Source organism: Actinia tenebrosa, unplaced genomic scaffold (genome assembly GCF_029948245.1).
Source record: "Actinia tenebrosa isolate PJP-AT-01 unplaced genomic scaffold, QUT_ActTen_1.0 PGA_scaffold2__45_contigs__length_23673736, whole genome shotgun sequence".
NCBI classification, from domain to species: Eukaryota; Metazoa; Cnidaria; class Anthozoa; order Actiniaria; family Actiniidae; genus Actinia; species Actinia tenebrosa.
In genome coordinates, this window is record NW_028292579.1 from 12,145,035 (window position 1) to 12,157,728 (window position 12,694).

The following is a 12,694-nucleotide window of genomic DNA, read 5'->3' on the forward strand; positions in this document are numbered from 1 at the left end:
GAGGCTAGAAAACTAATGAATGTTGTTCACTCACTGTGGGTGGCATGCAAGACATCGCAACCTTTTATTCACGAGGAGTTTCCCCTGCATTGTTTTATGAGTAACCAGATACTTTTCACCATGGGTTTACCCTGAGCAACTCCTAACCACACCCAAGTATCTGGTACCCGGGGTCAGCCAGTTAACCTGACATGGGGGCCCTGCTTGTGGCAAGTATAAACGAACCACACCTTGTTTACCAGGGGATTGTTCTGAATAGTTGGCAGTGCTCAGTGTTCATGCAGTTAGCCAAAAGCAGCTGGCACTGAAGTTAATATCCCTTGTTGTTGAACCAACAAATATCAACAAGGGCGTGGATGGACGTACCCTCCACCCTTCAGAACTGAATTCTCTCGCTCCTATAAAAATGAATTGACTTTGTTTCCGCAAAGCCCATCCCCAAAATTTTCCTCATTTTATCCGCCTTCCGATATTTTTGGACGCAGATTTACTTAATGCTACTCGAAACATGCCCCAACAAATATACACTTCTGAGGGCCCACATGCTTATCACTAATCTTGTTATGTTATCTTATATTACACTTTCAGTTTCGATATCTGTGTGCTAAAGCCGTGAATAAAAAGCGTATCAGTGAAGTGATACGATATCACTTCACGGTAAACTGGAAATTGTAAATTTTGTCATTTTATCGACCCTAAATGTGTAATAATCTCGATATATTTCTGCATCTGCGCTCTGATAACTCACGACCTTGGACAAATTTTTTTAATCCTCAACTAAAATTAAGGTAATATGAACGACTTGTAGATGAACTTGCACTTTCCTGTAATATACTCAAAACCGTGTCTGATAAAAATTGCCAGTCCTTGATAAAATATTTATTGCCCCAATGCAGAGAACACAATGATCTTTTCCGGAGTTAAAAACATAAACACTTCGTTATCGCTGTTTCTCTACATCAATATCTATTATAAAAACGTCAAACAAGTATATATTTTTACGTTTTATTCCTTATCATTCTTATTTGATATCAAAAAGGAAATGGGCAAAAACAGTTTTTCGTTTTGTTTGTATTATTACCAAAAAACTCAACTCGTTAAATATTCAAGAGCGTGAGAGTTTTTTCTCTATTCAGCAAATGACGCTATGGAGTTGACTTTAATGGATATGACTTGAAAAAGGTCCTCAAGGCACCACAAGATACTCCAGGCTGAACGAAAAAAATTTGAAAATTCAATAATCTTGAGTACTTTATATTCTAGTGGCTGCGCATCATGTAGCACCCACGTGCAGGTTGAATAGGATGTCATTTGAAAAGAATTAATCGACCAAAGTACATATTAAATTTGTGAACAGGTTCAACACGTTTTTCATGCAGCCAGCCAATCAGCAGTCGATAATTAAACGCACTGTGTTGATAATGTTTTCGCGGGCTGGAGTATTATGATCACGAGGAGAGTCTAACCGGTCGATACTTGAGCTTCTGTTGTTTGGGTGATTTTCTGGCCCGGATTCTTCGTGCTCTGGAACGTTAAACTTCGTGAACTTACTTGTAAGTATCATTATTTTGTCTTTTTAAATACTTTTACCGTTTTTGAACTATCATTTGATATGATAGTGCGGGTTTTATAGCATTGTTTGACCGGCACGCAACGATTTTTATTACTCAACTTCACGATTATAAGTCAATTTTTCTTATACTTCTTCCTCTTAAGATATTGGGTTCTGAAGTATTAATAAAGAAGCCTTCCTAAACATGGCGGATAAGGAGAATGACCCTTTGGGAAGCACAGAGGCTCGTCAACCTTTGACAAAAGATGAAGAAGCGAACGGCGATGTACCTGAAGTCAAAATAGAAGACAAAGTCCAGCTTAAAAAAGAAGTTACACTTCTAAATGGCGTTGGATTGGTCGTAGGAGTCATGATCGGTTCTGGCATCTTTATTTCGCCTAAAGGTGTGCTCGTTCGTACTGAATCTGTTGGCATGAGTCTTGTAGTATGGGCCGGTTGTGGTCTCTTGGCTCTTTGTGGATCCCTTTGTTATTGTGAGATGGGGACCATGATTCCTAAATCAGGCGCGGAATATTCCTACCTTAAAGAAACCTTCGGTCCTCTGCCTGGGTTTCTATACAGTTGGACACTAGCTTTGATCATTCGTCCGTCGTCTATCGCGATAGTCGCTTTGACTTTTGCACGCTATGTCACACAACCATTCTTCCCGGATTGTGAAATAAGTCCTTTGGCTGTTCGTAAAGTCCTGGCTGCGGCATGTATTGGTGAGTGTGTAATCATATTAATCGTATCTTTTATCATAAAACTAAAGTCTTAAATAAAATATCGTTTGGTGGAATCTCGACCAACTTCGAGTAAATTATCGTGATCAGAGTTTCAGCGCAAAATATTACACGAGTTCAAATTGCCACGTTTAAGATTTTCCACTCCAATGCAACTCGAATTTTCTTCCAGAAATTTGTTACAATTGTGATTTTGACGCCTCGATATCGAAACGTTTTGTAAATCCATGGTATTTTATTATTATTTGTTGTTATATATATATCGTGCTTTTTACAGTAATAAAAGTCGTTCTGTAACGTGGGCGATGAGACAGAAAAAGCGGGTCTTGCATCATCCAGTAATTTGCATATCAAAACAATCTTCGTTGGCGCGTAAATCCAGTTTGATATTGATAGACAAAATAACTTCAAAACCTATAAGAAAAATTTGCATGTGTTTCGGAAGTTTCCTTTTAAGTTTTTGAGTCTTAAACACATCTTAAAAACATCACCTTGAACTCGATACTTAGTAATTGTATCGAGGAATGAATAATATATCAAAAGTCGTAAAATAATTACTGAGGAGAATTTGATAAATATTATTGTAGCTTAGGATGATAGTTTTATTTCTGATTACTTTCATTAGAAGTTATTCGCTATATGTCGTCAATAGGAGCAATGCAGCTTTACAGTGATTGGTTTATTTCACGCAGCTCATAGCACACACTTTACTTTTAAATCAAACTTTGTACATATGGCACTAAGGCTAGAATCATAATTTTCTGCCTATTTAGAAGACATTTGAATGAAAAAATAAGAAGTGAAGTGTAGTTTTAGATAACCTTATTTTCGTCAGAAGCTAAAATAGACAAGACAAGTTTGAACACATGGGTTTTTTGGAGGAATCCAGGGGAGGGAAATTAAATTTCTACTGAGTTAAAAAAGGGAATCATCAAACATTTTATACTACATAAATGCGCAGACAGAAGAAAGGGGCTTCTAAAGATTTTATATTACTGTTTATATGCTCCCTAAGTTTTCAATTAATTACATCTTGTTGAGAAGTCATAAAGAGGTTTTGGTTATTCAGTACGTATAAACGGGGTCATTTTGACCATCTACAGCCCTTAAAGCGCACTGACTGACGGGGTGGTTTTTTCCTCTTGTTTGTTCTTCACGTGCCTATTCAGCCATTTCGACATACAAGCAAAATATACATTGTCAATGATTTCAAAAGGAAGAAAAGTGCCATCAATTGATTGGAATGTCATGTTTACAGACAGTCCTGTCGTACTGGTACCACGTGAGAAGACAAAGATATTAGCACACTTTGTAGTAAAAACGAGCACTACAGGTTTCTGCTTCAGTGAAATTTGTCGGGACACGTAATTTTTTTATGTAACGTACTTCCAACAGATCAAGGCCCTAATAAAAGGACCCCTCGCTATATCGTCCAATATTTCTATTGGAAGATCAAATCTGCTTGTCTCACATACACTTTAACCGTTGCTATTGGTAACTATCCACGTTGTCAACGTAAGAAATATATAAACGATAATAATAAAAAAATAATAATAATGATAATAATAATAAAAAAGTATTTATACAAGAGGACAATATAATTTGTAAGAGAAATTCGGATCAATTCATGCGTAAAAGCTACCTTCCATTATGATTTAATTAATATTTAACGACTGTTTTACGGGATACAGTTCCAAGATGGCGTCTATTTTCAGTCGTCCTTAAAACTGTGCCAATATTCTCTGCAATCTCGACCTCGGAATGGCTTATTATCTCTTCCTGTCAACGACAAAAAAACATAGTTAGAGAATGTTAAGTAAATGTTTTCTTGAATTGACGCAAAACATGGATTCGTCCGTATGTCATAATAATATTACTATGGCAACTACGGTCGATAAACACTAAGAATGCATGACGTCACTAGTACCGACTTCTGCGTTCAAAATAAGAATCGAATTTTGTGAAGATTTTTTTTCAATTTTTTCTTCACGGACGGTAAACTTATTTGCGAATCACTTATTTTTGGGGGTGGGTTAAATTATTGAAAGGGTTTTTTGTTTTATGGGGGCTTATAGGAGCAATCTAAACTGGAAATACGTCACCATGTATTGAAAGCGTGGATCCAATGTGTTAATCAAAGCTTTTGTTTGTGATGACAGATGTATTGACAAATTTTATTGGTTTTGATTGCTTTTCTATTTTTATTGCAGCTGTGACCATATTTATCAACTGTGCGAGTGTTAAAGTGGCTACTCGCATAACGGACGTCTTCACTCTTGGGAAATTGATCGCCATCGCGATTCTTGTTGTGATTGGTATCGTAACACTTGCCGAAGGTAAGAAAACCTGAACAAACAACGCCCGCCTGTTTCTGATCACGCGCTAGCCATGTTGGCTGGTACAATAGATAACCAGATCTATTAAGGGTCTTATATCTCAGTGTGGGACAATGACAATAGAGACTGAGCTAGGAAAGGCCAAAGATGGAATTTTCGACAAACATTCTCGTGCTGATGGGTTACTTTGATAACGAATCAATTCAGCCAAAGGTCCCTTGGAGAAGACTTTGTTGGATGGCAAAGAAACTTTAAAATGCTTCTTATCTTGAAATCGAAAGTATCTTATAGAGGAAAAAAGTATTTTGAAAAAGGTTTTGGATATGACATTAGTAATCCAACAAAAGTTCTTTAAATAAAGGAAGACCGATTTTTTTGCCATCCAGTAACAGTCATTATTTTCTGCAAATGTTTTATTTAGAATTCGATATTTAAGGAGGAAGAAAGACCAGAGAAAAACCCTCGAAGCACAAGACGGAACCACTACAAACGACTCTACTCACACACCACACCGCGGAGTCCGGGAATCGAGCCCGGGTAGCATTAGTGATAGGCGAGCGCTCTTACCACTGGTCAATGACACGGCAAGTGAGATGCCACTACAAGAGGTCACGTGAACACAGCGCCAATTATAAGATAACATAAGAATAGGCCCTTTGCAGTTAACGGTCACGTGTCTGTACTGGACTGCAAAATGTTTGTTTTTATATTATATTGGTGATTCTTTTTAGCTACTTGTAAAGAACTGAATGAAAACATGTGTATCCAGTGTGTTACGAAATGCAGTTTTATTTCGATCTCACGGCTCGAAACAGGTTGTAGAAAGTTTGTTTGCAGTCCAGTAAATTTCACCCATGGAAATCAAAATGTTCATTCATTTGCTCTCAGTGAATTAATCAGCACGTGATTGCTTAGCTGCAAAGGGCCTATTACTCTGAAATTGTTTATTTTTTAAAAATTGTGCGCTTTTCCTCCATACGTATCTTAGGCAATGTACAGTACTTAAAAGATCCTTTCGATAATAGCGAATCCAACCCTGCTGCCATTGGTTTGGCTTTCTACTCTGGTCTTTGGGCATACGATGGATGGTAAGTGCAGGGCTGGAGCAAGCCTTGAAAAACTGGGGGGGGGGGGGGGGGGTGGGCACAAAGTCACTTCGCAACACGTGATCACAAAAAAATGAATACATAGCACCCTGAAGTGAGACGCTTCCTTATTCTATGTGATTAAAATTGAATGAGTTGATGTTGACTTGATGTCCGCTTTATTTCCAGGAATGCACTCAACTTTGTCACTGAGGAGATGCGAAATCCTGCAAGGTAAAGACACGATTACACTAAACGATATTCAGTGCGACGGTGCAACTGTACAACGGAGACTCAATCTTTGCCAAAAGTAGAAACGAATTCTACTTATCGCAACGATTGCTGCAACGTCTGTCGCAACGCTGTTGCGAGATAAGTTGCAGACAACATTGCTTCGTGTTATCGCGCCTAAAGAGAGATCCGACGGCAAGCAACTTGTGTAATTTGCTGTATATTTCTTCTGTCCAAAATCCTTCACTAACTTCACTGATATTCGTATCTTCTTTTTCGTTATTTCTAGGGATCTACCTCGTGCACTGATGATTGGCATCCCCTTGGTAACCATTTGCTACCTGCTGACCAACATCGCTTATATCGCGGTCGTGGGAGGCGAGGGTATTCTGACTTCTGGAGCTGTTGCTATGGTAACGAATACAAATCATTCTCCTCCCCTTCACTCATCTCGTCAATGCGTTTCCATCTTTCCAACCACCCAGCCACCCATTCATCCTTCCATCTGTCAGTCCCATTCATCCAACCAATCCATTTATCGATATATCAATCCATGCCATCCCTCCATTTCATTCATTATTCCTTCCATCCTTCTATTCATCCATCCCATCTATCCGTCTTACCCACATCTATCTGTCTATACGTTTTTACATAACGTTACATTTGCGTAAATATGATACTTTATAAAATAACTGCTCTAAATCTCGCGTTCTGATTGGTTGGGAGCGCGTGCTTTATGAGAGCACACAGCACGCCCGCGCACTTTCAACTTCGTCATTTATGTAATTTGTATTTTATAAAAGAAATAAAAAACTTGCTTGCTGTGCTGTGTGCAGTCATAAAGCACTTAGGGATTGGCAGAACACTCGAGAAGTGTCGAGAAGCACTCCGCTACGCGTCGTGCTTCTCCTAACACTTCTCTCGTGTTCTGCCAACCCCGCTTACTTTATAACTGCACACAGCACGCGCGCGCGTTTTCTATTTCTTCAATAACGCGCGCCCTGATTGATGAACTACTAGAATGACTAAAGAAATTTGTGTCGCGAACAAGTTTCAGGGCGAAATTCTACAGTGTAATACCCCAATCCGTGAAACTTGTCTCGAAACGCCGTTAAACACATGCACGTTTCAGCTTAGTCTCCTACGCAGCCGCTATTAGTGTCGTCACGCAACGCTCACTCTCCTAAGTAGGGGAGTGAGCGTTGCGTGACGACACTAATAGCGGCTGCGTAGGAGACTAGTTTCAGCTAAAAGTTTCAACATGTAATTTGGCGCCTTAAAGCAGTTTCGTATGATTGAGAAACCTCGCGGTATACTGATGTATACCCACGCCATGCCTTGACAGCTACATGCCGTCCAGTGAAGAATTCTGGCTTGATAGTACTGAGTAATTGCTCTTACACTTTGCGGCCTGTTTAATATATGCTGTCAATTATAAGGTGTCTTTAATCGCTTTGATATAACCTTACTAGTATGCGGATTGGTCGATCCTTTTACCTGTCATATTTACATTTTATTCCACTTTATCTCCTCACAGACTGTTGGCGCCATGAAGCTTGGCCCCGTTGCTTGGTTGATCCCAATCTTCGTGGCCTGCTCTACTTTTGGCTGCGTCAACGGCTTGGCTTTCAGTGGTGCAAGGTGATTAAATAAACCTCATTCTAATATGCTCGATAACTATATTGATAGGGGTTATTAGAAGTCGATGACAATTGTTTGAGCATTGTTTTCCTATTGTAACCTAATCAGTCAACTTGATATTTACGAGAAGAAATCTGGGAGCCCTAAAACAAACCCTTTTAGAAAAAGAGAAAATGAACAACACATCAAACAATTAAAGTGAACTTCCACATGACCCTAGAAGAATGAACCTTTTACGATGATACAAGGGATACTCTAGCTTCGTGTACATTTATTATATATATTTATCGACCTTGTTTTATGAAATTCCGATGGTGTAACACGTAGTAGCCAGTGGCCAACAAACCTGTGGTCTTCGTTCCATAACCGAATTGGCATTTAGGAGTTGTTTTTTGTGTGGATGGAAACCATGCTTGGATGGGGGCGAAGAGTTATTCATTCTAATCTCCGTGTATGTCATTATTTCCAGACTTGTGTACGTAGCAGCTCGCAGTGGACACATGCCCAAAGCACTTGCAATGATACACCGAAAGCGACAAACACCCATGCCTTCAATTATATTCATGGTTAGTGACATGTTTTATGCGGTGTACTGTGATATACCATGGTTAACGTCGTCAAATCTCTTAGCAAGGTTACTCGGTAGTTACAAGCTGCACGCTGAAATTTGTTTTTTCGCTGCCGTCAAGTGATCAAAAATAATCAGTCGGTACCTCTAAAGTTTTTGACTGGCGGCAGTTCAAAACCAATTTCCCAACAAGCCGTTAGAATGTCTGAGTTCGCAGGATATCGAAAACAGCTATAAGCGAAAGGTTAAGCGTATTTCCACTAGTCTCATTGCAACTTCAGCCGTTTTCGTCTCACCGAAAACGTATCGAGAGCTTGGATTCCACGATAGCTTTCAAGACGGCGTCCTTTTTCGCCGTCCACAGTGATACCATACCCTTTTCAAATGCATCCGTTATTCATCTCAGAACGTTTTCGATCTTCTTTTAATTTGAACACAAGGCCAAGAGGTATCGAAAAGTATGCGTTTTAATTGAAAATGCTTTAGCGTTGACAAGGACAAAGAGTCTCTGTTCCTTACTGATTTAAGGTTCCCGTAAAGCATCCAGGCGTCGGGCGTGAATGTTAACTAGATGGATGCATAGGTGTTTGTTTATCGTCGTGTTTTATGATTGCAGAACGTGATTGCCCTCATCATGTTGATCCCAGACTCAGCACAGTTCAGTACACTAGTAAACTACTTCAGTTTTGCCGCATGGTTGTCGTACTTCGCGGTGTTTATCGCTTTGCTGTACCTGAGATGGAAACGACCCGACCTGCATCGTCCATATAAGGTAAACACAGTTGTACTATCTAGACACTTTCTTTCTCTTTCTCTTTCTCTTAGTTCTCTTTCTCTTTCTCTTTCTCTTTCTCTTTCTCTTTCTCTTTCTCTTTCTCTTTCTCTTTCTCTTTCTCTTTCTCTTTCTCTTTCTCTTTCTCTTTCTCTTTCTCTTTCTCTTTCTCTTTCTCTTTCTCTATATATTTCTTTTTTTACAAACTTTTTCAATATCATCAATATCAATATCAAGTATGCATTTCCTACTTACTTTTCAAATTCTTAAAGTTGGTAAAGGAAAGAAAAATAGAAAATTCAAGCGTCATTTTCAACGATTGGTGTGCTAGAAACGATAACCAATGCGTTTCTTTTTAGATCATTATTCACAAACTCCAAAGCTCGAGATTGAGTAGGAGAGGGAGTGCTTTCTTTTAGCCTTGGCCTTCGTTGAACATGGCAGGAAAGCATGGATTAAGCTTATCTTTCAGAAGCTCAAAGAAGGACTGAAAAACTTCTCGCTGTGTATTGCATTGTGGGTCTGTTTATGGAAACGAAGTCAAAAAGCTTTGCAACCTCTCGAGACAAAATCCAGTACCATAATCCTTTGCACCACAATGTCGTCACCAGTCTTTCTTTGAGGTTCGGAAAGGTAATCTGATTTCTCCCAGCTTCGGGTTAATGACAAATATTATTTTACTAGCGCAGGAGGAATGTTACAAGCTTGCTTGTGGTTTACCTGTTGGTGACGTTGGAGCCCCGTGGGCTTCCTGTGTTAAAACTCATTCTATTCATTTATCCCTCAAGGTATGGATAGTGGTCCCAATCTTCACCGCTCTTGTTGCCTTGTATCTTCTTATCACGCCATTCGCTATGGAGCCGATCGAATCTTCTCTCGCTCTGATCTTCATCGCACTTGGGATCCCTGTGTACTTTATCTTCTGTAAATGGGACCTCGTGGGTAAATGCGGCGGTTGTGGTAAGTAGTTCAAAAAAATTTGGTGCAAGTCTCTTTGCAGTAAATAATTATGTGACCGCTACTGCCTGACAAAATACTTTGTATCTCCCTTATTTAGTTAGACCAAGGTAGCACGGCACAAACATTTTAATTAATTGGTCTTCCTGTGGTATAGACGTGCATACGGTTTTCTTAAAAGTCGCGCGGGCTAATATTATATATGCCGCCATCTTTGATATTTACTTGAGCCCGTGCTATTTTTCGCGGATAACCGTATTCGTCAGCATACGTCACTACCACAGGAAGACCAATCAACAAATTTATGTCTGCCGTGCTCCCTTGTAGGGAGCACGGCACACGGCAGAAATAAATTGGTTTATTGGTATAGTTTAATTGATTGGTCTTCCTGTGGTATAGACGCTTATACGGTTTTCTTAAAAGTCGCGCGGGCTCATAAGTACACAAATATGAAAAGTAAACAAATAATTGACTCGTAGTCGGGTAGCTATGGTGAAAGACGAGCGCTACCACCACTACGCTACCCGTGCTTCCTAGTTTCATTCAATAACATCCTTTTATCTATTTTTCTCCAGATAATTTTAACCTGCTAATCCAGAAGCTTTTTGATGTTGCTGTCGAAGACGAAAAGGACGAGATTGAAGACTGAAAAGAAATGCGTACGATGTAGTAAACAAATTACAATATTAGTGTTGACGTCTTAAAATTATTTTAGTTCCGTTTATCTTCCTTTAGAAATACCAGAATACCATCGTTACTGTACCGGGCTTTCTGTGGTAACACAGGGAGCCCACAAATATTTGTGTAGATGAAAGAATTTAATTTTAAGGAACGGAATAGTTAGAAAAGTAATGAATATTCTTAAAGTTGATCCTATAAGATATATTGGCATCATGTCAAAGATAGCTTAGGATGTAAATTTTGTGTCGATGTTTTTATCGTATGATCTCACTGTCTTGAACCAGGTCAAACTGTTTTGCGCATGCGTCATTCATAGTTTATTAGTCGAAGTAATATGATAAAAGTACTTTTATTCTTCACTTGACTCTTAAGATGACTTCCGCTCAGGTTGTCGAAACGTCGGTCACTTCAAACAGTCCTTCTCAGGACTACATCCACCCGGATGATCATATTACTTCGATTAACATTCATTCACCTGGGTTCAAACCGTTCTATACAATTCATAGTTTAGCCCAGTTCGTAGAAGTTATAATTTATCGGGGGAGGTTTTTGAAGCCTGGCTCACTCTCGTAATGCAAGCATAAGCAGAATATGTAGACTCGTTTTACTTCAGAGACAATGGACCGTCGCGGCTAAAATTATTCTCAAGGGAAATCTGAAATGGGGAGTGGGAGACTGTAATTCCTGTTAATGAATAACATACATGCGATTTCCTTTTTAATTATAACATTTGAACAATCTCTTACCCGTAGCCTGCGTTTCTTCTGGCCTGCGTCGAAGGAGAGCTCTGACATAATCCATTTTTTTGAGACCATGGGTACGAGTTTGGCGCGCGACTTGACCTTAGTAGACTGCGCATGCGTAATTCGTTGTGCGTATGCTTGCATCGCTTGTGTGAACCAGGCACAACTTTAGTCATTTAATTATTTAATTAGGTTCAACCGTACGTTGGAAGATAATCCATAAATGATATTAATTTATATAAAATAGGTATCGTACGCTAAAATCATATACATGGGGCGTAATCGTAGGGTACATGTGACATCACAGCCGCCATGTTGATTGACTTGTCCGCCGGGCTGATTTCATTCGTGTCAAACAACAAGGCGGCCCCATCTTTTTGCGCCGTTTAGCCTCATGGGTAGGGATGTAATTTATCTGCATCAAACCCATCGTAATTTTAATGTCGAACTGGTTATTAGTAAATAATAATAATAAACTCGCTAGCTAGTGGTCATAGTCTTGTATATCATATTTTACAACATAGAATAGTTCGTAGTGGGGACTAACTGGCCCATCACCCTTGGTTTCAATACCGCTGACCAGACCTATAACTGCTGTGGGCTTAGGACGTGCTCCGTGGTGACCAGAGCACTACATACAAACGAAAGTGTTGGTCTTGATCTACAACGAGTTCAAAGAAACTTTGTAAAAACTGATACGACTAGAAAATATGTTCGAGGTCTTTAATTCTGGGAATGCTGAAAAGGTATTTTTTAGTTGAAATAAAGAGTACAACGTACAGTGTTCATTGATTTGTTTATTTATTTCTATAACTAGTAGAGTAAATGGATATAATTTTATGTGTTTATTTTATTGGAATATAAAATATAATACCATCGCCCGCATTAAAGCGAGCTTTTTTTCCGATACGTAAAATAAATCTTAGACTGCAAGCTTTTGATTCTTTCCTTTAGTGAAATTAAAACTGTCATGCTCAGCGGTCTTCCGCCACACGAGTATATAAATCAGTGAGAAACCACGTTCCGGTACCCAGCTGCGACGTATGTTCCTCTTCGGTAGCTTGATTTTAACATGGCTAAGCACAATCCAGAAGTACAATTTCCCGAGGTCACACTGAATATAATTGTTGGTCAGCAAAACCAGGAAAACGAAAACTAAGACCCCCTACCAGTACAAGGAGAACTTGTGGTAATATTCATGTTTTACTTAATTTGTCGGGTTTTTTATACTTGCCGACTTTTGCAAATGTTTGTGGCAGGATTAGGTGTTTTATCGAGTTTTAGCTCAACTGTACGTAGGGGCCCTTGAAAAGTCAAAAGGAGGATTGGGGAGAATTGGGGAGGATTGGGAAGATTCTCAAAACGATTGGAAAAAAAACAAAAAC

General features: G+C 39.2%; 1 protein-coding gene across 1 annotated transcript; it reads left to right on the forward strand.

Annotated features, from left to right (window-relative positions):
• The first annotated feature begins 1,404 nt into the window (after positions 1 to 1,404).
• On the forward strand, positions 1,405 to 12,095 carry LOC116306283 (b(0,+)-type amino acid transporter 1). Its single transcript, XM_031716310.2, has 11 exons — positions 1,405 to 1,553; positions 1,717 to 2,277; positions 4,506 to 4,631; positions 5,620 to 5,719; positions 5,906 to 5,950; positions 6,237 to 6,360; positions 7,485 to 7,588; positions 8,058 to 8,154; positions 8,773 to 8,928; positions 9,717 to 9,888; positions 10,461 to 12,095. Exons 2-11 carry the CDS (start codon positions 1,758 to 1,760, stop codon positions 10,532 to 10,534), a joined length of 1,518 nt encoding a protein of 505 aa, XP_031572170.2. The 5' UTR covers positions 1,405 to 1,553; positions 1,717 to 1,757; the 3' UTR covers positions 10,535 to 12,095.
• Positions 12,096 to 12,694: the final 599 nt, after the last annotated feature.

Bases quoted from the DNA above. Each gene is read 5' to 3' on its own strand.
- LOC116306283 (XM_031716310.2), top strand. From the start codon at position 1,758: ATGGCGGATAAGGAGAATGACCCTTTGGGAAGCACAGAGGCTCGTCAA. The intron at 5,720-5,905 runs GTAAGTGCAGGG...CTTTATTTCCAG, and splicing joins CTTTGGGCATACGATGGATG to GAATGCACTCAACTTTGTCA. The intron at 7,589-8,057 runs GTGATTAAATAA...CATTATTTCCAG, and splicing joins TTGGCTTTCAGTGGTGCAAG to ACTTGTGTACGTAGCAGCTC.